General features: G+C 39.2%; 1 protein-coding gene across 3 annotated transcripts in view; it reads left to right on the forward strand.

Moving 5' to 3' along the window:
- The window catches only part of ZFPM2 (zinc finger protein, FOG family member 2), a 317,161-nt gene extending 290,564 nt beyond the window's left edge, over positions 1–26,597 (forward strand). For all 3 annotated transcript variants that reach the window (XM_065668790.1, XM_065668789.1, XM_065668791.1), the window contains 3 exons: positions 15,774–15,980; positions 20,126–20,350; positions 23,116–26,597. In XM_065668790.1, coding sequence (XP_065524862.1) covers positions 15,774–15,980; positions 20,126–20,350; positions 23,116–25,607 — 2,924 coding nt within the window. In that variant the 3' untranslated portion in view covers positions 25,608–26,597. The remainder of the gene's footprint in view (positions 1–15,773; positions 15,981–20,125; positions 20,351–23,115) is intronic.
- Positions 26,598–27,890: the final 1,293 nt, after the last annotated feature.

Genomic DNA, 27,890 nt, shown 5'->3' on the forward strand with positions numbered 1-27,890 from the left:
GTGCTCACAAAGGAATTAATGGGATCTGCACCCAATAGCAGGCATATTGTTTAATCTACCCCACACATTGCTGTTTATCCATTTTTATTGCCATTACCCAGGTCATCTCTCTCATTTGTCTCCTGTTCTTTCTTTGTCATCTCCTGTCAGATTGGAGCCCATAAATAGGTGATGGCTACTTGGAGATTGAGCACTTATTATTATAAATAAAGGTTTTTGAAATCTGACCTTTCCAGCTCCTCAGGGCAGGAATCTGTCTAGGCTTGTCTTGAATACATAAACCAAGGATATTTAATTACTACTAATAATTAATAATGAAAGAATCAGCCACTTGGTTGGTTTTTGGTTTTTTTTCTTTTTTTTTTTCTTCAGGTAATAGCTTTCATATCCGTTATAGTAATTAACTTTCATAGATGTGCTTTGAGAGCCAGCTCTAAGCGACTCTTTGCTGTTGCCCATAGCAGAAGGGTTGAGAGCTCCATTGCAGGTGTGGACCCATCTGAAACTCTTGCTTGTGTTTCATTTGCTTATCTGAAACATAAGCAAATAAGAGTACATCAGAAGTTGGCTCAAGAGTAGCTTCATTTTTGCCCAGTGACTGCTGCCTGAAATTCTCCTCAAACTTTTCTAGCATCTGCAAAAGTCTATTGAGATCATTCAGCTCACTTAAAATATGCCCAGCTATGCCCTCTTAAATCCTTACTTGATCCTTTTATCATTGAATAGTATATTTAAGCCTCTCATTCTTACCTATTAAATCCTTCATATTTCCCTTTTCTAGTCTATTTTGTCTTGCCCTAAAAATGCTTTGTTTGCTTTCCCCCAAAAGTGGTTGTTTCTCCATTTTTAATCTTTTTCTCCTTCAGTGACTTAGGCATTTTCAAAAGGCTGTTCACGCTAGAACTTCCTTCTGGTATTGCCAACTCATGTCTTTAAATTTCTACTCAAATATCATAGTATCTTGGCATGCTTCCATTTCCAGAGAACTAGATGTATCTATTAGATACAGATTAGCTATTTGAGCTAACATTTAAAAGGCATGCAGTTATTCATAGAGGACTTCAGGTCAAGAAGCTGAATAGTCTTAAATAACCTGTCAAAAACAACCAAATAAAGTATTTAAAAAGGAAAAAAAACAAACCCACAAAAAGTTACAACTGCAGCTTGCTATTTCCATTTTTCAAGCATTATTCACTCTTCAGCTGTCTGCACAGTTAATTCAGCTAATAATACCATGCACAGGTAAATGAGCAATGAGATAAAATGTTAATTCAGAGAGATGACTTGTGTAGAACTTCCCTGAATAGATAACTGAAGGATGCAAGGCACAGTATCTTGTACGTAGTTTGTGTGTCTCAGGTAGTGCCATTAAGCAATGTATCCAGACCAGCTGCAGTGTACCAGTGCAATAAACTCTTCAACTTCAAAAATAACTATTTGTTTAGCTGAATATCATCCCAGCAGACTAATCACCATGAAGACTTCAAAGAATTCTTGTAATGGACAGTATGTCATATGCTTGCACATGTATACATATGCAGCAGTGTATGTGTTATCTTCTGGCATATAGATTAACAGTAATCAGTTAATATTTTATCAGTTTGTATTTAATGAAAACTAAGAATGTGGATGGAGTACAAGGCTGAAAGCAGGGAGGAAAGAAAATTAGAAAAGAGAATTAATCAGGAAGAAGATACCAAATGAGAACCCCTTAGCTAAAAAGACAGACATAAAGTAAGAAGCTATACTGAAAGGCATTTTATACTGTTACGTCAAGCAGTATTTCCTAGGACTGGGGAAATAGGTCTAAACTGTCTCTTTTACACATGGGCAATATTTTCCATTATGAAGATAGACACTAAATCCCATTTCCACTTCCAGGGCACAGAGAGCATTGATTTTTCCAGTGTCCTAATAAAGAAGTATGAGGACACATTTTTTGAGATAGAGTAGTATAGGATCATCTTCTCAGGACCAAGAAGGCACATGTTAAGGGAAAGAGTAATGGAGCATTTTAGTGATTCTGAGTTGTAGATGCAGATGGTTGTCCACATGAGTGCTAACTTTTAGCAGAACAAAAAGATAGGAGACAGTGAAGCATCTCCATCAGGTTGTGGATACTGTGAGGTTCACTGCTTGTAAACTGGCTAGCATTCAAGAGACTGTGTTTTGGTCTGAGCTATATGTCGGTTAGGCAATGATGAACTGCATTCTTCCATGGTGCCAGATTGCATTCTGTTCCCATACCCCAGAGTTGTTCATTATACTTTGTCGTGGTTAAAAAGGAAGAAATGTAGATAACATGTAGTGTCCAACAGAACTGATCAGTGAAGTGCATAGATGGACTTGTCAGTGGGGCATAGTGGGGTGTCAAGAGAAGAGCCTCAACAGCAGGGTAGATTTCCAGGTGGACTGGGAGGCTGATGATAGGTAACTGCTGCCAGTTCTAATGTTCTGCTTTGTAAAAATCTTCTATTGCCAGGAGCATCCCAAACATTTAATAGAACTTTCTTTTAATCCCCAAGACCCCTTTACTTAAGAGTACCCTCATACCATTCCTCTTAAGATTTTGTGCAGTGCTAAGAAGGGGCCAGCCAGGACAGAGAGCTTCATGCCAGCACTGCAGGGCTAGCAGAATTTCACCTTGGTCTGTAATCCTTGCTCCTCCAAAAGCCAGATAGTTCTAGGATCACTGCATGCTTGACATTGAATTTCTTCATTAGTCTCACGAGACAGAGATAAGTGTTCAAAGGTTTACACAAACTTTTAACATCACGATTCCCACGTGTTTCAGTGGGAGTTACGCACCCTGGAATGCTGGCTTTGCTCAGCAACAGAAATATTATGAAGTGGCTGGTGCTGGATAATTTCCAGTCTGAGCTGCATCTTTTAACTCTGTCGTTTCGCAGGATGATTTAAGCAAAAATAAGTACCCGCTTGGTTGTAGGTGAGCAAATGCGATTTCTATGAACATGTCCTGATAAGCAGGGGCGGGGGGATAGGTCAGCCGGCGCTGCCTTTGTCGTTCAAGGAGGGGTTTGGCTGTGGGTTTAGGGAGACAGCCCAGAGAAGGGGGGTTACACTCGGGTCTAATCCCTGCGTGTCACGGCCCCGGTGTGCTCAAAAAATCCCTTTCCTGAGGGCGACAAACGCGTTGGTGCAGATGCGCTGCTCACAGCCTGCTGCTTGCGTTAAAGTTCTTGTGGAACCAGAGTGGCCCGAGCCACAGGGTGGTTTGCCCGGGCGCACATCCGCGGCCGGCAAGCAGAGTAATGTCCTGTTGGGTTCCGACGCTGTCTTAGGAGCAGGGAGATGTGATGTTCAGAAGTTAAATTATCCCTAAATCTCTCCTTAACTGAGCCGACAGAATTCGACATCGCATAGTTCGTTCGGTTTGCGGAGCAGTTTATTTAAATCCCCTTCCTGGCTCGGGTTCCCCGTGAGGGGGCCATCGCACCCGCGCACTCTGCCCGCGCCGCGCTCTGTCGTGACAGGAAAAGCGCAGGGCGGCAGTCGGGAAGGCAGCAGGCACGAGGGGCCGCGCGGAGCGGGTGTAATCACAGTTCCTGACACCTCCGGCGTTACCCCCCGGTGCGCGGTGTGCGCTGTGCCGTAAAACACAGCGAACCGCGGCGCGGCGCGGCGCGGCGCGGATCGGCGCGGGGCGGCGCGGAGCGCCTCCCCCCGCGCACCGCCGCTCGCACCCGCCTGGCGGCGCGGCAGCGCCATCTGCTGCCGGCGGCGTGCTACGGCCGGCGCTGCGTGCTGTGCCGGGTGCGCCCGCCAGGGGCGCTGCGGGGCGGGCGCGGTGGCCGAGCACACGCACACCCCCCGCCGCCTGATGCTGGGGGTCCGGCCGGGGCTGTTCGCAGATGGAGCCGGTATGTGCGAAGGGTCAGCTTGAAAAACCTGCCCTGTTCTCATAAAACTATCAACCACGTGCTCAGGTTTATTTGCATTAACTGATTTTTAAGAAACTCGAGGTATACGAAATAAGGTTCTGCATATTACAAGTAATATTTCAACAACAAATTCTTTTGCCATTTCCTTTTGTGTGGCAACCACAAGAAATTATAAATTCCAGCTTAGTGTCTTCCAAAGTTTTCTGATTGTTATTTTTTAATGACCATTAAATAATAAAAAATAATTATTACATGAGTCTTCAAAACTGTGACTCTTCTAACTTTGTAACACAGCATTGTCATGCTAAAGTTCTCATCCTACCAGCTTATTTCAGGTCTGTACTCCTTAAATAAGTTATATGATGAGTTTTAACTGCAGAGGCTTGGAAGGTGCTTTTCATCTCCATGGTTTAGTGTCTTAACAAAATCTCTTATTTACAACATTCCAAAGAAAATTAATTTTGGTACATGTGTTTTTCTGTATCTGTGCCCACTGTTGTTCATTCTTCCTTCTTTTTCACCCCTGTTTGAATCCTGTCCCAGTACTGTGGATACAAACTGGGCTATGGAGACCTGGTTCAACTAGCATATTAACGAGTATATTTAATTAGATATACATGTAAAATTCCAGTGGTTTACAAGCATAATTGTCTTGCGTGAAATGTATCTTAGACAATTAATTCCATAGGTCTCAAACTGTCATGAGGTTTGATTTCTTTTTCCAGTTCTTGGGAATGGGGTGGTGTTCTGCAGGCAACGCTGGTAGTAACAAAGGACCAGACAAAAGCGCTGTGAGGTAGAGAAGGATTATCACTGAAGTAAATGAGACTGCTTCTGGGAGCATGGGTGACAGGATCATCCTTTAATTTCTTGCATTTCAATACAATTAACAGGTCAACAATCAATTAACAGGAAGAACCTTCCTCTTTTTCTTTCAGATCCCCATTTTCCTCCCAGCGATGACCTAAAATGTTTTCAGTACACATGAAAAGCCTCGCTTCAGCTAAATAGATTATTTCAGTCTGAATCTGGAAAGTCAATGAGAAATCAAGTTGCATTTAAAGCATCCGTGCATTTTGTGCAGATATTTCTGAAGAGGTAAACTAATTGTAGGTCTCTGGTCACAGCCTTGCATTCAGAACAGCGGGTGGCTGAGAGGACAGGTTGCTGAAATATTTGGTCAAGTGCTTTGCACTGAATTGTAGTGGGATTCTCTGCTAAATTCAATTTTTAATGCAGACACATCTCGAGGGGCTGCCATTCTCTGCACAGTATCAATTCTCCTGTTTTCTCTTGCTCATACTTGAATATTTTAGGTGTTGAACAAAGTGATTCTTCCTTCGGGGTCTATCAGCTTTAGAGCATCTGAATTGGTTAATTTTGAACTTTGTCTAAACTCTACTGCCTTTCTCAGGAGTAAGGCTGTCAACAGCTAGAAAATAAAAGCGTGTACATTCACTTAATTTTCAGAAAGCCTCTCAACAAGAGAGGCAAAATGCTCTGAAGTGTGACCCTATAGAGGTCCACAGAGTCTGCAGAATCCCTTAGGCTCTGGCAGACACCCCCCTGGGGAGCCAGCGTGCTTTAACTGGCTTCCCATTGAAGCCACTGTAAGAAGTCAGTGCATAAGAAAGAAAGGTAATGAAAACTGACAAGTTGAAAAGAAATTGAGAGTTTAATCTGCAAAGTTGTGCTTGAGGGGGCTTCCATCATGATATTCCGATGGAGCTGCAAAAAGAGAAAAAAATTAAGAAACTGCAGAGTATGATGAATTTACATAATTTTTTCTTGCACCAGGCTGTATTTATTAATTTCTTTTTCTACCACTTTACAGCACCTCCTTGCCTCTCAAAAAGAGAAAATGAAGTATACAAAACCTGGCAATCATAATGAACATGTGAAATGCTCACAGATTATTTATAAGCATGCAAGTTATGTAGTTGTTGGAGATTCTTTCCCTTCTGCTCCTGCTTGGTGATGAAGAATGGTATTTTAATAGGCAGATGGTAAAGACAATTACAGTTTGGGGCTCAGCTGGGAGTTACATCAGTTTATTGCAAATTATTAGTTGATAAATGCTTTTGTTTACAAGCAAAGTCTTAAGCAGCTTTGTAATCAGTTTATCAGCTGCAGCCGGAATTTTGACAGCTTGCCTTTGGGTATACAGTCACTTCTTTCCTGGCCATTTAGAAATCATGCTGACCAGGCAGGCAGAATGGCAGCTCCTCTGCACCTGTATGATGCACAGTAAACTGGTATTTCTCATTAAGCCTGTTTTGGAAGAAATCATTAAGTACAGAATCCTCTCTTAATTGCTAATCCATGTGAGTGTGTATGCCAGGAGTCTTAAATATTTTCTCATTCATAATCTTATTTTTTTATTTCAATTGTGACCAGCAGTAGTTCAGTCTTGCTGTTGCCGTTACAGGATTTGTTTTCTGCTGTTAATAGTCTCTCTTACTGGAAGAACTAAATGGTATACTGGCAGTGGTTTACAATGCTTGTTTACTTGGACACTGCATATAGCTTGGAAGGTGGAAATGCTTTTGATCGTCACCAGTTTTCAGTCTTTTTTACTTCTAGCTCCTACTTCAAAAGGCAGAGCTATAACCTGGTTTTCAACACATCTAGAGGAAATCTGGGGGTTTGGTGTGCGTTGTGTGTGTGTGTGGTGATTGTGGTGTTTTTTTTTTTTTTTTGTTTTTTTTTTAAATGAGGACCTTTCTAAATAGAAGAGACTGGGTTGGATGCTTATTGCAGTTTCTGTTACATTTTAGAACATAGTAAACATGCAAATTTACATTTGATGCCTTTTACTTATTAGTTTGTTTAGTAAGAGAGCCATCGATTTGTCAGTCTTGTTTCCACGTATAGAATGTTCTAATGGCTTACATGGGAGCAACATTTTTTTTAATCAAGAAGTGCTACTTGATTTCATCATTGTTACAGCTGAGGTAAACTAGTTCCTGAACTTCAGCCTGTGAGTTGAACGTTAACATGATAACTAGCAATAATAGTGACTCTTTCCTCAGCGTTACAATGCACACAACTAAATGCACCAGCTTCTACTCATCATGAAAGGTGGCTTTTGTTTCACACAGCCTGGAACTTCTTCTGGAGTGTGATCCCTGCATTGAATAACCAAGCAGCTCTCATAGCCAATATTTATTTCTTACAATGGTTTTGCCATTCTGCAACTTCCCATTTGTCCTTATATTTAATGTGTTTATTTTCTTTACAAATGCAACCTATCAATCCAGCTCCTCCTATTCAAACCTTTCTCCTGCTCAGGTACCTTTGCCATTCACTCTGTGTTTGCCCAGGGGCAAGAAATGAGCCCTGCAGTAGCAGGTGCAAGACAGCAGAAAATCCATTGATAAGATGTAGCATACTCTGCTTTCTCTGTAAGAAAGAGGTGCCATTAAAGCATACCTATTGTCTCATTTAATCACCTCCTTTTTTCATACACTCCAGTCTCACAAAATAACTCTGAAAAGACAATCCACAGGCATGATTGTGTTCGTAAGGCTACTAAAAGGTCACCTTACAGCTGTGCTGTTAGGGAAGCAGGGATTGTAGAGGAATGTGTGTATCCAAAGCCTTGCTTCAGAGTAGTTGGTTTCAGTGGTCCATTTTCTCTCTCTCTCTGAAACCTGGTGCATCCACAAAAGCTGGGGGAAGCAGCAGAGGTCACCTGGGAATGTCTCCTGGAAAGCTCTTTGGAGAGTGCCCATTCACTGATTCTTTAAAAAAGGGAAGGTGAGTTTGCTGAGACAAGTCCTAGCCCCTTAGCAGGGGTGATGGGAGTGCAACGTGCACAATGTCAGCATGGGTTTATTGTTTGGGGGTTTTTTAAGCTATTTATCATTTCTTTTCTGAAGGTTTAGTAAATTTTGAAATTACACTCAAGTGAGACCCAATTCAAATGTAAAAAAGATGCGGCACTCAATTCAAAACAGGAACTTAGAAAGAAAATTAAAACACCAGGGACAAATTGCTAGACTTGTGAACGAACTCCTTCGACTTCCTTGTTTGATCTTATGCTGAATTAAGGAAATATAGCAGGTTAGCATTTGTGGCAGGCTTTAATTTCAACCTCTGAGCAGTGGACTTAACTTCTTGTGATGAGGGAGGATATTACAGTTTCCAGCTTCATTCTGTAAGTATTGCCATTTGTGCCAAACATTTAATAGTTTTACGCTGTGGACTGTCGTCCACCAGGAACTGATATCACCTAAGAGTTTTTAGAGCCATCTAATAGAAAGATATGTATTCACTCTGATTAGCCCAGGATTTGAAGGAGGGTCCCAGAAGAGATATATAAGCCTCTTAAATGCATAGAACTTCTAAGGATATGGGTTTAACTGTCTCCCCCTGTGGTAAATAAGCTGTGACAGCTCTATCAGGGGGGAAAATGGCAAATAAAATTGCCACATTATTTTCCTGTGAATATTTTCAGAGCACTAATCTATTTTGCCTCTTTACCTAATAGAACTCCGCTGAGTGTTACACATGGGCATTTAATTGGAGGAAAACGTACAGAAATCCTCAAACTAACAAACAGCAGGCAGACAACAGTGGAAAAAATAAGAGGTCAAATCTAAGTGTTTGTTATACTCCTTGCCCTTCAGAAACAGCGTGCTTCATTTGGGGTTCAGCTGATTAAGGTGTTTGCAGAATTAATTTGAGAGGTGCTGCAATACATATCATGATGTTCACAGTAGTTGTACTGCAGCAAGGGAAAGACCTACCCCTTACACTGAAACAGAGGTGCCAGGTTTGGGAGTTCACTCCCCTAGGACTGGCAAGTTCCTCTAATATTTTTGGGTTTTATCAGCTATATAAAGCCTGACAGTCTTTAACTATAAAATCATCTATTCAGGTAAAAACATTGCCAGCTGTTAGCATATGACTAAGCTAAGTCAGACCTAAAACTCAGGTTGACTAGGTGCAGGACTGAGAGCTATATTCTGAAGGAGTACTTTTCTTCCCTGTTTCTGGTCAGACATTTTATATCTCAAAACATGGGGATTTAAAAGCTGCCTTCTTCAGTTTGGCTAGTGCCTTTGAGTATTCTTGTGTTGGTTTGTTGTGAAAAATATCATTGCAATTCCGTTATTTGCAATTTGTTCAGTGAGTTCAAAGTAAAGCAGGCTCCATATTTTATGCTGAACATAATGGTAAAAGTGGCAACAGAACTGGTTTGTTCACTGTATTGGTCTAGTTTTATAGAGTATAATGATTTTACATTTTTTGCAGTCAGTACACTGCAGGCTTATAATAATGCAGTGGTTTAGTTAAAGGTCAAGTATCTTTTGGTAATCTCTTCATCAGTAAACAAGGAAAAATGATAGAAGATGCTAGGAAATCATCTCATTAATCTTAATGTAGCACTAAAACTATTTTTTTTTTTTTGTGAGAGTTTGAGAATTCTGCATTTGCAGGGGTGATTTTGGAGACACTTCACAGAGAGATGGTTGGAACCCTGGCATTAAAATACATGAATAGCAAAATTCTGTGCAAAGTATATATTTGGTATACGCATGTGAAAAATGTGAAGAATTATTTAGCAACTGGAAAGACTGTTCACAAAATGCTTTTGATTTATTGCTGTATATACCACAGATCCATATCACTTATTCTTACATTATTTTATTCAAAAAACTTGTATGAACCATGAGTCGGCATGTTGTAGAATACTGAAAAGGCATTAATCAACCTAAATAAACAAGTACATAGATCTATCTAACAACTGTGAAGTAGTTAATACATTTTTAGCAAATTTATTACAGAAAAAAAGGTCTAAAAGAGTAGTGCTTAATTATCTGGACTCCTCGGTGCTGGGCGCTCTTTTGATTGTATTAATGAAGCAGCTGGCCTATTGTTTCTCTTTAATTCCTCTATTGTTTTAAGAATATGTCACAGCTCTTTATTCTTTTATCAGGTGCTGTGCAGGAGGATCCACACAATACCTCATACTCCTCCTGTATTTGCCAATGCACAAAGAAACCTCCAAAGCATTTTTCAAAGAAGGGGCACACATAATTTATAAGTTCTGTTCCTTGTACCACTCTACTGTCAAAAATTTCAACAGTATTGGATTTGAATTAATTATATTTTTTTATTAAACAATGTGTCTACATATAGATATATGTACTTTGTTCGTGTCAAAAATTAGAGATCTACCCAGTAACTTGTGCTGCACTGAAATGGCTTTCAGTATGCTGAGTCGTCACAACCCCATGGGTGAAATGCAGGAGGAGCCCAAATATGAAGATCCCATCCTATTGTGACGAGCAGATTCTCTTTAAATGCTTAACCTGTGCAGCAAAGGAGAGAAGATAATAAATTAACGCCAACCCCCATTACTATTACTAAAAAGCATCATTTTTAACAAATTGGAATATTTCATTAGGAGAGGAAGGTTTAATTCGGTTGATGGTGCCTGGAAGTCATGAAGAGTAACAGTCTGTTGTTTAAATAAATTCTGATAGTCTTTTGACCCTTCTTGCAAAAAGATGTGTGTACAGGAAATGGGCTATTATGTTGTTGCAGCAACACAATCAAATCCACTGAGCTGAATTTTTACTACACCAAATAGTACTTCTGAGTTAACTGGCACTGGAAATTTGTTTTAATAGAAATTGCCATTGATTTCCCTAAACTTCTGTGAAACACGTCTGCCATTGCTGGGTCAAAAAACTAGACTCAAATCGTTCAGCAAGGAAAGCTGACTGTTAATAAAGACAGGAAAATTGGGATTGCCTTTGAGTATGTGTTTATATTGTCGTTATGCTTCTTCATCTGTGGAAAAAATATCTGCACTTCCATCAAACAGCTGTACTCAATGGAAACACTGGTTTTAGGTATTTAGTTTCTTAAGTCACTTTTCCTAAAAGCAATACTATGAATTGAGGCTTTATGGCTCCATCCATTTTGAAGCCATTTTCTCCCAGTTTTGTTAATAGTGAAGTCTGTCCTTAAATGTATTTTTTTTTAGTCTGTTATCCACAGACCCCAAGTGATCACTCCTTAAGGTCTGCAAAAAATAAGTGGGGAGAAAAAAGAAGCCCACCATCAGAAGATTTACTGTGCCTGGGTCTGTGTCTTCCCTGGAAGTGTCTTAGCGTTCTGAGAATCAAAACTGATGAAGGGCCATCACTTTAGTTGCAAATTGCTGATTCCAAATAGGATAATAGACGTCAGTTTGTTTAAAAAAAGAATCCAAATGTAGACGGAAAAATTGAAGGGCTGTTAAAAAAAAAAACACAAAAAGGCAAGTTTCCCTTGTATTCTAGATTTCTGACCTACATAAAATGAAGTTTGTATTAGCATGTATATTGATCACCACAATACTCCTTATTCTGAATATAGAAGTATTACTGCATCTAAATATGATTTAATTGGTTCAATGTACTATATATTTTTTATACTGAGTGTGGTTCCATACCTTGATGAGCCCAGGTGTAGTTGTGCTTGTGGTTTACAGCATCCTATTGCTTGCATTTTATTATTTTTACAAAGCAAATATCTATCAATCATAGAGATAAATTAGAAAAAATTGTGCAAACATGACACATCGCCAAGATTTTTCCAGCACGTTGTGTAATTATTAACCTGATTTTTGCCATTGAAAGAAGCCATGAATTACAGATAGCATGGCTGAAGTTAAATGCTTTTATATTAGATACATTTTCTTACACAGTATTCTATAGGTATGGCCATACAATATAATTGAAGCTTTGTCAGCTCTGTAGCCTAGCAACAGATAATACTGTTAGGTTACCGAATTGCTCCTGGTTGACAAGTAGGGAGTATTTTTGTGTTTATCATGTTTGCTAATGATGGGATCCTTTCCAAAAGGCTTGTCTTAATCTTAATTAGAGTTTATCAGCAGAGGTCTGCATGACATTGTGCAGACACTGATTTCATAAATAATAAAAAGTGCAAGTGAAAAATTTGGCAGGAGAAGAAGATATTTAAGACCACTGATTCTTGTAACAGCAGCATGAATTTCCAAAATGTAATCAAGTTTGAACTGTGACTCTATTCTTTATTATCGAAACTTGCAGTACACTCCACTGCAGTTTTGACAGCAATTATGATTTATAAGCTTCCTGTTAGGAACCAGATCTGTTTGCACAAGAATCTTGATCATAAACATTACAAAGAACAGCAAGTCCATGGTTTTTCAGGGACATCAGGACCTTACTTTTTCCTTTTCGTAGAAAGTTGGTTTGTTTGGTTTGGGTTTGGATTTTTTTTTTTTTTGTTGTTGTTGTTGTTTAAGGGCGTTGGGGTTTTTCCAAGCAGCAAAAATATTTGCAGTGAAAGATGCAGACAAAGAAGAGAATCCTGAAATAACCTTTCCATTTGGTGGAAACTCTAAAGGTATCAGGTAGCTGCTTCAGTGCCTGATGTCATTTGATAAAGAACTGATGCCAATGCAGTTGGAATGTAATTTTTTGCTCTGGTTTGCACATGATATTCTTTAGCTTTCCCAACTTTCAGTGATTAAATGAGCATTTGTAATTCCTTGAAGTATGAACTAGAAAAAAAGAGTTCAAATAAATACATAGTGTTGACAGGCATTTTTATTCTTTTCTTCTGTTCAGCATGTATATACTATGTATCACATAACTTTCTTCAGTTTAACAATAGATATAAAACAATATATTGCAGGCTCAAGAAGCTTATTTTCAATTTCACAGAGTCAGAACTAGACTTGTAGAGAAAATGGCTTCACAATTTCACAAAGCCTTTTTGTATTTCAAAAGCTTTCCTTCTTCATTGGAACAGGAAAGAGTAAGCTTAGTCAGAACTTCATCTCATATAAATAAGAGGCCTTTACATTTCCTTAGGAAATCTTCATGCCTTTGCAAATATTTCAAGCAAACATCTTCCTATCTTCTTCTTCGTTGCCACTGATACTTGGCAAGGACTTACATGTTATCCTTTTGAAAATCTGCTATTGACACTGCCCTTTGCTTTATGAAAAGATGTTGGGGTCCTGAGAAATTACTGTGTATATGTCAGTGTTGTATTAGCATGTGGAAATGTTTATTGGAATCAAGGTTTTTTTCCTGTTTTGTAACCACCACATGTCAGGAAGCCCTGGACCCTGGCAGGGATGACTAGGCAGCATAATAATTCATAAGGTAGTCATGTTTGGAACTTCCTGTTAAAACTGGAATCTCCTGCTAGGTTCTCTGCACACCATTTCACAGACTGTGCAGTAGAAGGCTCAAGAAGACTTCCACTGTTTTCTTCCTGTATGTGAAAGCCAGCATATTTGTGTTCACTGCAATGAGGGGAAAGAAGACTGTATCTTTCAAAACAGCAGCTATTGCCTTCACCTGTGCAAGCAAGCACAGAAGGGGACAAGAGAGGAGTACTGTGTCAGAGGAGGTTGTCCTTGTGAGTGACTGTTACTGCAGAGGAGCTAATTTCCATTAGCTGGAAGAATGCATCATTTGAGAGTTCATCTGGGGATTTAACTCAACACAATATCATGTACTGATTGAAATATGGACATATATGGCATGATCATGTAAATGCCTCATTTTCCATAGAGTGAGATGGAAGAAAACAATATAACAATGGAATTATTGGAGCTGAATCCAGGAGTGGATTAAACTTCTGTAGTTCTGATTTCCTTTAATAAGCCAAGCTGGAGATTGTTGTGCTTCCAGAGCTGTCACACATCCCATGAGGCTGTGCTTGCCCTAGGTGTGACAGCCTCCAGGAGCTGGGTGGAGCAGGCAGCCAAGGTCACTGCTCGCTTCAGCTGTCTCAGTTTAATCTGCTGCTGGACATGAGTCAACACCCTGAGGAGCTCTGACATCAGGAGGCTGAGTCAGCCGTTAGCTGATCCAGACTGATTGCAGCTGGAGACCCAGTAATCAACTACACTTTCTGGGGTTTTTCCCCTCAAGGGTATAGCATGTCAGGATGTTTGCTGGGATAGAGGAAGTCCCAGTTGGTTCTTCTGCAGTGATTAATTTTTGCTTTATTAAGAAATCCAGTGAATAATACAGTCCATGAAGAGCTCTTATTCTATGTCAAAATATACTGAAATATGTTGGTTTATTATTACACCTTCTGTATATAAATAAAATAGAAGTGCATGTAAATAATGGAAGCACTGTTCTCAGAACGATAAACTGTGTGGAGTTTGCAGTGAGAGTACCCATTTTCATGTCCTCAGATTGCAGTGTGTATCATGTGTTATTGTCTACAAAACTAATTAAGAACACTTTAGGAATTTAGCCTTATTCTCTCTTGAACAGGTTTTAAACCAGTTTAGCTCTGAAGGCTTCTGTATTTGCTCCTGACTTATGCAGTAAGTCAGACCGTGCTTGTCAAATGTTTGAATTCGTGCTTGGGCATTAGGATTCTGCATTTGTAGGCATTTATGGCACTATCTTCACATTTCATCTTCTTATTCTCTAGAGGAAATTACTCAGATTTGCACCATTTAATTCTGTAATCTTGGAGAGTAGTAAACCTTAGTATGCTTTGGTCCCATCACAGTAAATTGTAAACTTTGGAACCACCTTCAGCTCCTGCATTACTGAAGGGTGAATACAGAGACACTTTCGTGCTTTGAAACTTTCACACCACTTTGAGGTCTGGAAGCTTAGCTTTATTTTTCTGCTGAAACACATTGTCACTGATGCTGTTTTGTTTGCTCATCTTTGAAAGCTAATAGACTGGTTTAATTAATTGTCCAAGATTTCTCTAAAACAATGTCCTAATTCTTCCGTTTAGCTGTGGCATATCATACACTGTTGTTATCTTCTCTACCAGATTTTTGCAACAAGTTGTTTTAAAACTATAATCTCGTTGAGGGGAAAAAAATGAAGTGCCATTGAAAAGGCAGTTATGCCGAAAGATAAACACAGCAATATTACTTATCAAAATGAGTACAGTTTTTGCTTGCCTAATGAATACAACATATAGCTTTTTCTATATATACAAAACCTGAGGAAAAAAAAAAGCTTTGTAACATATAAAGTATGCAACATTATTGCAGGCATAACTGTATTGGATATGTATCTAGGCCTGAGAGTGTAGATAACACAATATAAGTGCTTTGCCTGTCTAAACATGTTAAATAAATGAGCATTCACTATCGCATTCAAATACATTAGTAGATGTACTCGCATAGTTAATTTTCTTTTTAATGCACTACACGTGACATTTGCAGCACAGAGCTATAGTGTATCTTACTGTTTGATGAAAGTTCTTCCACTTCCCCCCCTTTAAACAAATCTTTATTTGAATAAGCCTTTATGAAACAGATCTTTGGCATATCTTCTTTTCAGGAAGTTCAGTCAGTGTAAGCAGAGATAAAGCAGTCATGTTACAAAGAATATTACATAAGGGAAGATTTTTTAGAGAAAGAGGGTGGCAAACATAAGGGAGGAGAGGAACGCCCTTATGAGGAAATCTGATTTCTTTCTCACAGCTGTTGGTTTTAATGTGCTGTGATTTGGTATTCAAAATAAAACATCATTGGAGTTACAAAAAGAGGTAAAAGGTAGCTGGTGAAAAGTAATGATGAAAAAAGTGCTGTATAAAATACTTTCACCTATAGCTTGATTTTCATAATTTAATCTCATAGGAGACAAAATGGAAATTAAAATGAATGTTCATGCTGCAAATAATTAGGAAAAGTATCTCCAAATTATTGTCCTTGTACACTGAAAATTCCTATATTGGTAGAAGGAAGACAGTAAAAATTATTTGCCTCTTTACCTTGAGCAAGCCATCAAAATTTAAAGAGATTGTAAAGATATGGCACTGATGTTTTACGTTCTGGAATCTGATATCGTCAATTAAATCTTTCTGCTTTTATGTTTCCTGTAGGAGGGCAACTTTGGTGTACCACGACCAAGGCCATCTCAGAGGGTGAAGAGCTGATTGCCTTTGTTGTAGATTTTGACTCAAGGCTGCAAGCTGCTAGTCAGATGACTCTCACAGAAGGCATGTATCCTGCACGCCTGCTGGACTCAATACAATTGCTCCCTCAACAAGCTGCAATGGCATCTATTTTGCCTACGGCTATTGTGAACAGTAAGTGATGAATACTATTCTCTGGTGTTTTTTTAAAACAGCAGTACTTTAAGGGCACATATGAAGAGCTAATACAGCAATAGTGAATTCAAGACCACAGAAACCACACGACTTAAAAACCACAGCTTGAAGCCTGCTTTTGTTCCCCTGGCATCTCAGATGAACTCATAGACATAAAAGGGCTCAAGAGCAGCAATTTGGTGTCTGGGTTCTTCAGGAGCCTCACCCAGAGTATCTGTCCTGCCCTCATGTGGAGGTTCTGTGATCTGCTCCCAGAGTCAGTAGGATCAGAAACTGTTGAAAAAGTAGGTAAGATAGGCCTGTTAGCTTACAAAGTCCAGCCTTTGCTTCTCAAGTAAGCTTGTGGCTTATACCTGCAGCTTCTGGTAATAATTCATGATATTCAGTTGAAAGGAAGAATATATCTCTTCAGTGACTGGTTCAAAATGCAGTGGAGATCATACATTATAGAAACCCTGATTTACTGTACTATCTCAAACCAATGTGGCTACACAATAATGTTTTTACATCCTCTGGACATCAGTAGACCCTATCATGGACAAAATACAGCATGTAATTAAGTGCTGTCCTTAGAGGGGATGGACACAAGTACATGATAAGACAGTTGTTGAACTGAGACAATTCAGCTTGAATGAAATTTCATTTCTTTAACTTTTTATTATTAACTTTCACCATTATATAGCCCTAGTTCCTCATCCTCCTAAGTACATTTCAAATATGTTAGCTGTTACCATTCTCCTCACCAGTCATCACTTAGATCTAACGCACATCCTTGGCTGTCAGCACTTTGCAAGCCTGCCCATCTAGACTCCATCCAAGGTTTGTAAGTATTGCAATTAGATATAGTAAACTACTGAACACAGTATTTCAGGTGTGAATGCACATGCAAGCACATGATCTGCCACTCAGGCTCAGACCAAATAACACTTTGTCTTGAACAGTCAGTCACACCATCTTCAAGCTCTTCAGGCAGGACTCATTAAAATATCTGTGTTAACACTCCTCATTCCATGTTGTTTTGGTTTTATTTTGGGGGGGGGGGGGGGGGTTGTTGTGGTGTTTGTTTTTTTAATTTTGTATGTATGTTTTTTGGTTTTGGGGTTATTTTTTTAGTTGCTTATTTTCTGGATAAACAGTCTTGATAGGTACAAATTTATTGTTAGCCTGTTTTAAAAGATAAACCTTAAAATGTCCAAGTCATCAAACTCCTCCCTTCCAAAGAGTGTGTGAGAACAACCTTAAGCCCTTTAGCTAAGTGCATTCACTTTTGCCCCCAGCAGTGGGGCTGCTGTGAGCTGGTATACCTCTTCACAGAACTAGCAGTTATCACCCTACAGGACCTTTCCAAAAGAAGGTGTCAGAAGTCCCTGAAGTGGACTACCAAGTTACCACAGTTAGGGCAGACCAGTGTTTATAGCCAGCGGCTCCAAGGGAGCCACAAGAGAAGTTACCTAGCCTTAAGGGTGAAGACTCATTCACAGCTTGTTTCAGCTGGGGGTGTATTTTTTGTGCACATCTACAGGAGGCCAACTCTGGGCTTTAGCAAACCATTAACTTCAAATAGCCTTTATCTGTTTTGCATTACTTCAGGGGAGTAATAGTTTCAGGTCCCATCCCTATACATTGTTCACCATGGAATCCCACCCTCTCACCACACAAAACTCCTGAAATAAATTTCCTCTGCATGGCATGTAATGTGAGTCCCCTGTTCACCAGCTCCATAACTGGAGCAACAGAGCCATCTAGCCCATAAGATATAAAGATAGCTGGAAATTCATTAAAATAATCAGAAAGTTCAATTCTGTGATGGAATGCAGTCACATTAATTCAAATAGGACTTGATGCAGTATCAGAATTTCTGATAACTATTTTTGGGCTTTTCTGTGGAAACCTAGCAGTTCAATTTTTTAAACCATTTGAAGTGAAAAACAAACGCTGAAAAGTCAGCTTTCACATGAGATGGACATTTCAAATTATGCATGCTGTATCAGTAATAGTTTAATAGTGGTATATACTGGAACTGGAATACTAACTGCTCATTGAATGCTTATGTCTAAAAATCATGTACAGTCATTCTGTGGCAAAGGAAAACATAGAAACCGGTAGTGGTGTAAATATTTTATGTAAATTCGTGAGCAGAAAAATAGACAAGCATTAGCAGTGGAGTCAAAGCAGCAAATTAAGCAATGTAAATTTTGGCTGCATTTGTAGATATTTAACAAATCAAAGACTCATCCATTTTGGTGGGTTGGAGCCTTCAATTTTGTTCACTCTAAGGAATTGGAACAAAGCAATTGTCCATTGTCCTATACTCATCAGTATTTGAAATTAAACATATGATTGTCATGAATAATGAATTACATCATCAGCTACACATGCCATATTTTCAGAGCAGCCAACCATTCTTCAAGACTAAGTTAATTACATTCACTAGCAGCTTTTTGCGTTCTGAAGTCAGTGGGAGTTTTGATGTTTTTAGAGGTGAGGGACTTTTCGTTAGGGACTGTAGTGATAGGACAAGGGGTAATGGGTTAACACTTAAACAGAGGAAGTTTAGATTGGATGTAAGGAGGAAGTTCCTTACTGTGAGGGTGGTGAGGCGCTGGAATGGGTTGGCCAGGGAAGTTCTGAATGCTCTGTCCCTGGCAGGGTTCAAGGACAGGTTGGACAGAGCCTTGGGTGAGATGGTTTAGTGCGAGGTGTCCCTGCCAATGGCAGGGGGGTTGGAACTTGATGATCTTAAGGTCTTTTCCAACCTAAACCATTCTATGATTCTATGTTGACTAAGGTGTGTTCCAATGTTGACTGCAATTGCCCATTCTCTGATCTTCAGGTCAGCTGGCACAGTCCGGCTGCACTCACAGTTTTATCCTCTCTTAGTCTCAAAAACAGATGAGAAGTGACCAAACCAGTTGTAGGGAATGATCCTAGACCTGCGGCAATTCTTGTGCTGTACGCAGGAATGGGGAAGGTATTAACTGATTTAAGCCAAAAGTGTGGAAGGTATCACTGTCGTGATTTAACAATACAAACAAGAAGTTCCAATGCTCTTGTCAGGCTCCTGTCACTGTTTAATTTACTAGTTAAGATGTACCCTAAAGGGCTGGGATTTCTTCCTTGTTCTTACTGACAGGGCGGCAAGTTCAGCTTTCAGAAAGATCAAAGACCTTTTTTGTCCTTCTGAGATAGATACACAACATGTACTGTTTAGATGCCATTTGGATAGGGTATTAGCAACCAAATATCTACCTGCTTTATGTAAATACACATTATTCATTATCACTGTTCACATGAGTAAAGTATGTAGCCTTCAGTATATGACCAAAATATATCTACTCCCTCTGCTGCTGGGAAGCACTCTGAGCAACCTCAGCATTGTCTTCCCCTCAGAGGGTGCTGACATTTTGGGATAGAAGGCAATGAAGAATTTAATCACTCTTAGCAAATATCCTTTTGCATAGTGAAAAGTGTAACAGTTACAATTTACCAAAACCAAGAAAAAGAAAGTACATTAGAATTTTTAACTTCTAATATTAATAACATCAGGAACCCAGGAGGCAAACATGCTGCTTAGTATAATATTACATTCAATGCTGTAGGAAACATAATCTATTCTGGCCTCCTGGATACCAGAGCAGCAGGATTTTACAGTAATAACTGCATAAGCATTCTGAAAATGCACATTCTTCAGAATGATCTGCAATTAGCACTCAAAAATTCCAAGGCCCAATGCTGGAAAGACTTGTGCATATGGAAAAAATATGTGCAGTTGAAATATGTCACTTAGCAGTAGTGAGGTATTGGAAATGTAGCTTAGGTCGTGAATGAGTACTGCGTATTCATAACAAACAATCAATTTAATTTCATTCTTTTAAGTAATGACATGCCAGAAACTTTTATCTGTTTTTTTTAGTGACTGTTTTTAAGATCTCCTTCTGAAAGAAACAACTGTCTCCCACATTCATTCTCCCACCTGCAAATGACATTTCCATAAACCCATGGTTCTGTTTTTATTAAATAAGCATGTATTTAATAGGGAAGTGAGGAGAATTAATCCAGCTGTGTTAATTAGCTGGCACTGAGTGCACCATGGCTAACCTGCACCTGGTTATATTTGCTTGTAGAGGACATATTCCCTTGCAAGTCCTGTGGCATTTGGTATCGAAGCGAGCGGAACCTGCAGGCCCATCTCATGTATTACTGCAGCGGGAGGCAAAGAGAGGGGCCTCAGCTGACAGAAGAGAACGAAGAGAGTGCTCAGCAGATATCCAGTGTCTGCCCCTTTCCACAGTGCACCAAAAGTTTTTCTAATGCAAGAGCTCTGGAAATGCACCTAAATTCTCACAGTGGTAAGTACCATGTATTTTCCTGTGTTATCTTCTAGATTTAGCTGTTTGAAGACTTATTCACTATAGACATTCAGTGAATCAATATCTCCCCATATACATGCAAGTGTTGCGTTTAGACACTACCAAAATGTCAAGAGTTTCTGATCTGTCTTCTAAACCAAGCACCTCTCCCAGGTAGCCAGTATCATTTCTCTTATCTACTAATCCTCATTTGAATCCTGTCTCTCTCTTAATATGTGTATACACGCATACAGGCGACATTTCTTTACTGGTGAAGAATCAGCTCAGGAATCAGACACAGATTGCTGCTACTAGGTCTCTGAGAAATTCAATCAATTACTTCAGGATTCCATCCAGCAAACATAAGTGTGCTAGACTACAGTCTCTACCACCTTATTCTGATGCTCAGCAGAGAAACACACCCTCAGAGAGCAAGTCCTGCTGAAGTAAGATCTTGGGGTCCTAGAGTAGGCTTCTTAGGCAGGAGGCTTTAAGGACCAGGGACCAATACTCTATGGAACAGTGTGCTTTTCCCAGAACACTTGTTTCATAAGAACTTTGTGGTTTATAACAATATTCTTTTTCCTTTTTATAAAATCGAGATAGTATTTTACAATCATCAAATCATAGAATTTGTTTGGTTGGAAAAGACCTTTAAGATCATTCAGATCAACAGTTAACCTAGTACTGCGGAGTCCACCACTAAGCCATGTTGTTAAGTGCCACATCTACATATCTTTTAAATACCTCCAGGCATGGTGACTCAGCCACAGGTTTGCAGAACATTCTGCATTGGAGCTTTCAATAGCAAAGAAAACCTACAAATGAGAAAGACCACAGTGTTAGGTTATGTGGGGTGTGCTGTCTAGTGTACAGAGCTGTGTCTGGAAAAAGACAAGGGCCCTACAGGAGTTCTGATCCTCCTGTTAAATGGATGGAGTCTAAAGGACACTAATGTGTGCTTTATTCACAGAATAAAGCTTTATTTGGCTGCAGTGGAAAAACTCCTGGGGAAGTAGGAGTCTGCTGTATGGACTTGGTGCAGTGAAAAATATTTCTCTGATACTTGGGCAGCAATTACAACTCTAGAAGGCATTGTGTTGTGTTTCCTTGGAGGAGTTTGGTACCTACCAGGAGTAGAAGTGTGATGAGACACTTTCATATGTACACAACATGGATAACACTTAGCCATTCTTTTAGAAATCAGATCTTTCTGTGCTTTCAGATCTTAACTTTGAACATCAGGCTGTTGCCATTATCTGTCTCTTACCTGGCAAATATTTCATGATTCAGTGAAACAGCAGAACAGTAGGAACAGCTTCACCAAGAGCAGGTGAATGCAGTCCAGCATGTATTATAGCCTAGTAATTAAGACCAGGTACTTTTGGAACATAACAAATTCATTTCTCCCCAAGGAGAGGAAAATACTGAAATATTAGCCGTTGGATAAAAGGATTGCTTCAGCTCTTTGCATTTAGTGACATACCATTGACTTAGGTGTTGAAAGTATCACATGATGTGGGAGCATATGAAACACAATCTTGTGGCAGCTCAGGCTTCATATGGCCTCCTGGTGAAAAAGTGCCTGATAGAGAACAAGCACTGATTAAAGTGCTGTGTATCTCCTGAGCTCCCTTCAGGCCTCTGAGGCAAAGAACAGGTCAAATTTAAATGTTGCTCACAACTGTGGGAGTCACTGATGCTAGGGGAGAAGCAAGGACCTCCAGGTACAACAGAGGGACTTCTCAGAGACTGAACCACGATATTCTTACAGCTTTATATTGTCCAACTACCATGAGCTTAGTGATCAAGGCATGGTATGTATGTGTGTCTGTGTAGACAGAACAAATATCCATTTTAGATTCTGAATATCATCCCTACCAACATTTTTTCAGTTTTTATTGTCTAACAGGTAATCAAAATCTGTCTTATAGCAGTAGAGAAATTTGGTATTATCTCTTTTTAAAGCATTTTCAGTTTCAATATGCTGTGAAACATGTTTTTGTGTTTCAGCAATGATTGTGGCTTTGAATGTGCTGTTCTTGAAAGGGAAAGCTGTACTGATTTCATAAGGAAAAAGTGGTGTATTACAGCAGTAGTTGTCTATGGCCATTATATGTGGAAGATAAAAAGTTGATGAAGCTGTATCTTACTCTTCCTCCTCCCTTCACAATGAACGTGACACATCAGTCCCTTCTGACGAGGATAGATCTGTATTCTGTTCCTACACTACAGCCAAGTTATGCAGGCAAAGAGCTGAGCGTCAGTAGTGCTCAAAATGTTCATTCTGCTCTGTCTGTGGCTTTCAGACACTCTAAGTTTGAGGACTGTACCTCAAGCCATATCATAATCTTGAGCCTCTTGACCTTGATGTGCTTCCTGGGCGTTCAAAATTTCCAGTGATTGTGTGTGGGGAACATTATGTCTTCTTTAGTTAAAACTGTAATTTCTAAGACCTTTTCATTTAGAATAAATCCAATCTATTTTTATTCTTTCCTGTGTTTGTTCTTTCCCTTCATCTCGGCTAAATGCATGCAGATACTAAGGCTCTCCAAAGGAGAGCAGAAGTCTGGGAGTATCCTGTAGCAGTTTGAGGAAAGAGATTCTGAATCACTTCAAGTATTTGCAGGATGACTAATACTATTCCATCAGAAGAAAATTTGTTGTTCTCACTGTTTGTTCCTTCTGTCCGACTGATTTTTCAGTGTACTTCACGAAGGGCAAAATGGTCACTTTATTTTGTATTTTACTTGTTTTTTCTATAGGAGTGAAAATGGAAGAATTTCTCCCTCCCGGTGCTAGTCTGAAATGCACAGTTTGTACTTACACTGCAGACTCGGTGATTAACTTTCATCAGCACCTGTTCTCGCATCTTACTCAAGCTGCCTTTAGATGCAATCACTGCCATTTCGGCTTCCAAACTCAGAGGGAGCTACTGCAGCACCAAGAATTACATGTCTCTGGCAACAAAATTCAGAGAGAAAGTGACGTCGAACACTCTCCAAGTGGAAATGAAGAAGGTTTACAGCCACCAACGGACCTGCTGAGCAGAAATGATGTTCCCCAGAGCCAAAAGACCATGCAGACTAAAGATGCAAGTTCTGATACAGAGCTTGATAAATGTGAAAAAAAGGCTCCACTTTTCCTTCCAAACCAGAGGCCAGAAACCCAGCCTGCAACAAATAAGCAGAGTTTCTCATACACTAAAATAAAATCTGAACCATCCAGTCCAAGACTTGCTTCATCGCCAGTTCAGCCTAATATTGGTCCTTCTTTCCCAATGGGACCTTTTCTTTCCCAGTTTGCTTTTCCCCAAGACATCACTGTGGTTCCTCAGGCTTCAGAGATATTAGCCAAAATGTCTGAACTGGTCCATCGAAGACTAAGGCATGGAAGTAGCAATTACCCTCCTGTAATTTACAGTCCTCTGATGCCCAAAGGGGCTACATGTTTTGAGTGTAACATAACATTCAATAATCTGGACAACTACTTGGTACACAAAAAGCATTACTGCAGCAGCCGATGGCAGCAGATGGCAAAGTCACCAGATTTTTCCAGTGTTCCAGAAAAAATACCAGAAGCTGTAAGCCCCAGTAATGGTCAAAGCTCTATAAACATCCTGAATGCAGGTCCCCATACGTCAGATCCAGAGAATCAACTTCTGCAGACATCTTGCATAAATTCTTCCAGTGTTTTAGATTTGATTGGGCCAAACAATAAAAGTCACGAAAAAGATTTTACAGCACAATCTAAGAAGTTGTCATCTGCAAGTAATGGTGATGATAAGATAAATGGAAAACCTTCTGATGTGAAGAATCCCAATGCTCCTTTAGTAGAAGGGGAGAGTGATCCTAACAAGACCACATGTGAAGCTTGCAATATTACTTTCAGCAGACATGAAACATACATGGTCCACAAGCAGTATTACTGTGCCACTCGGCATGATCCCCCGCTGAAGAGGTCCGCTTCCAACAAAGTGCCTGCCATGCAGAGAACAATGCGTACTAGGAAGCGAAGGAAGATGTATGAGATGTGCCTACCAGAGCAAGAGCAAAGGCCACCACTAGTTCAACAGCGATTTCTAGAAGTGGCTAATCTTGGCAATCCTTGTACATCTACTCAAGAGTCTACAGAGGGACTTGGAGAATGTTACCATCCACGATGTGATATCTTTCCAGGAATAGTCTCAAAGCATCTGGAAACTTCACTGTCTATTAACAAGTGTGTTCCAGTTTCAAAGTGTGATACTCCCCACTCCACTGTGTCTTGCTTGGAGATGGATGTGCCAATAGATCTCAGTAAAAAGTGCTTACCCCCATCAGAGAGGACATCCACTTCTCCCAAAAGGCTGCTGGACTACCATGAATGCACAGTATGCAAGATCAGTTTTAACAAGGTAGAGAATTACCTGGCTCACAAGCAGAATTTTTGCCCTGTCACTGCCCATCAGCGTAACGACTTGGGACAACTCGACAGTAAGGTGTTTCAAAACCCAGAAAGTGAAAGAAACAGCCCAGATGTCAGTTACGAGAGAAACATAATCAAATGTGAGAAAAATGGAAACTCGAAACAGTCTTCTCCTAATGGAAACTTGTTTTCCACACACTTAGCAACACTTCAAGGACTAAAAGTCTTTAGTGAAGCGGCCCAGCTTATTGCTACAAAAGAAGAAAACAAACATTTGTTTCTTCCACAATGCCTTTACCCTGGAGCAATAAAGAAAGCTAAAGGAGCAGATCAGCTTTCTCCATATTATGGAATAAAGCCAAGTGATTACATTTCTGGTTCTCTCGTCATTCATAATACTGATTTAGATCAAAGCACAAATGCAGAAAGTGAATCTCCTAAAGGCCAGGTGCCTTCAAATGGATGTGCTGTGCAGAAGAAAGAGTCTCTTCCCCTATTGCCGAAAAACCGAGGCATGGTAATAGTTAATGGGGGACTAAAACAGGAGGAAAGACCTGCCGCAAACCCACAGCAAGAGAACATTTCCCAGAATCCTCCCCATGAAGATGGGCACAAGTCTCCTTCTTGGATCTCTGAGAATCCCTTAACTGCAAATGAAAATGTTTCTCCAACAATTCCTACAGCAGAGGAACAGTTGTCTAGTATAGCTAAAGGCGTGAATGGTTCTACCCAGGCCCCAACCAGTGGAAAGTATTGCCGACTGTGTGACATCCAGTTCAACAATCTTTCAAACTTTATAACTCATAAGAAGTTTTATTGCTCGTCACATGCAGCAGAACATGTCAAATGAAACAGTCAGTCACCTTTGGTACCTGTGTTTAGCATATTGTTCCATACAGTCAAAAGAAAGCTGTTTGAATTACATCTGGACAATCAGGAGATTTCACTATTGCCAAGTTGAAGACTTAAAGGTGTAATTTCATTACAGTCCATTAGTAAAGTGTATTATTGGTGCCATTTTCAAAAATATTAATTTATTTTACCAGCAGTATTCATAGCTGTAGTTATGTTATTTTTTATTTAAAAACTTTATATTAAAGTCATTTGTAATGTTATTGTATAGTTATTGTGTAGCACATATGGTTTGCACTGTATAGTAGATTTTAAAGAAAATAGTCGCAAACAATACAGAAGAGCATTTTAGAAATAGCTTCAAAAGCACTTGTGTATCCTGATTTTTTTCTTATATGCTGTTGCAGATATACGTATATGCTAAAATATAACTTGCAAAGAAGTTTCAACTATGCTGTAGAGTTCGCCTTAAAATTTCAATTTTTTTGAATAATTGGGCTCAGTTTGCACTTTATATTTTAGCAGATACAGTACCTTAGTCATTAGGCTTTGCATTTGTATGTAGCAGTATGTTTCTGTCCACTTTCTTAATCTGAAACGTACGTTAAATGAAGATGGCATTTTTTTTTTCTTGTATAGTACTTGTATTTTCTTTCGCTGATGCATCTCTGTCTCAATTTTTAAACCTTTGCTGTTAAATGCAATACTTTATAAAGAATGAACAAAATTACTGGAAGCAGTATTGTAAGCAATGAGGTCATATCAATCAGTTTTATCTTTTGAAAGGCACAGTCTAAAACAAAACCCTAAACTCAATGCTGCAATTATGAATCTAATTCATATATAAGATATATTTAAATATAAGAGTAGCAATACTGCAACTGGTGATCACAAAGATAATGTTCTACTTCTGATAGAAATAATTTCTCAACAAATGTTGTTACTATGCATGTATATGGATGGAATAAAATTCCAGATCATTGGAAAAGTTTGACAGTCATTTCTTTAAGTTTGTTTTACCTTGTTTTTCAAGGAGGATTTAGAGCTTACAAACTGTGAAGAGAAGCTCTTAGAACTAGGTAAACATTGCTGCCTCTTCAATAGCAGCAAAGTGTTCAAAGAGAGAATTAGTACAAAGGATGCCTCCACTTCGGAGGAGTCTTTGCTGACAGGTCACTAGTACAGCTAAGTCTAAGACATCCTGGTGAACTAAAACTGTGAAGGTCTGAAACCAGAAGGACTGTTCTCTCTACTTGAGCTCCTGAAGACTTCTCTGATAGTACCTTCATGTGTAAAAGTGGTCGGAACAATCTGCTTCATAACACCACTGGCATGATTCTTTATGTCTTCAGTGGTCTTATATGAAAAACAATAGCGTTCATTTAAATAGAACAGCAGTTTGCTCCACTAATTCAATATAGAAATACTGTTCAATAATTTATGTTATAGTAAAATTTGCACAATTAATGCCCTTCAGTTGCAATGGTTCAGTCTCCCGAATGCTGTTCTCATTTAAAAATTCATACTATAAAAGTGACCTATTGAAACATTTTTCGTCCTACAAATTTGAAAGCAAAACCGTGACATGAATAGTCATGTAAACAGTTGTATGTAATTTAGTTCCTGTATCAGCCAAAGAAACAAAGCAGAACAAAATACATAAAAGAATGCTATTTCAGCTTAGCAGCCAGCTGGAGTCTAGTATAAGAGTATGAAATACCACTGACTGTTAGCAGCCCCATTTCTGTCTACTTTGGAACTGAATTTGTCCTTTTTTTTATTTTAAGTGTGGGTACATACAATCCAATAGCAAAACCAATGGCTAGCTGGACTTTAAATGCGGAAGAAGAGTGCTTAAATTGTGCTAATTCTCACTCTCAACAAAGGTAACAAGTATTACACGTTCATTTCAGTAGGGCTAAAATTGGTCCTATAGTAAATACTTTGGGTAATAAGACTTGTGAAGGAGAAAAAGCATTATAAATACAGTGCGACTAAAGCCCACAAATCATTCATGATTATTAAGTAAACATTTATTAGAAAGTATCACACCTGTATATCTAAGACTCCACAATATTTGAGATAGGTGGTACTTTTTGACCTTGGTGGCAAATAAAAAAAAATTATCAATTATACAATATTGGTTTAAAGAACTAAGAAATTGCATCTGGATTGAAATAAGCTAATTCTGAAAGGTCCATATGCATACATGAAAACTTTTAGGTGAAGTTGGTCCAAAAGCCACAGGTTGTGTAATTTACAGTTCCTGAACTCTAGTGAT

The sequence above is a fragment of the Lathamus discolor genome, chromosome 2 (assembly GCF_037157495.1).
Source record: "Lathamus discolor isolate bLatDis1 chromosome 2, bLatDis1.hap1, whole genome shotgun sequence".
Taxonomy (NCBI): domain Eukaryota; kingdom Metazoa; phylum Chordata; class Aves; order Psittaciformes; family Psittacidae; genus Lathamus; species Lathamus discolor.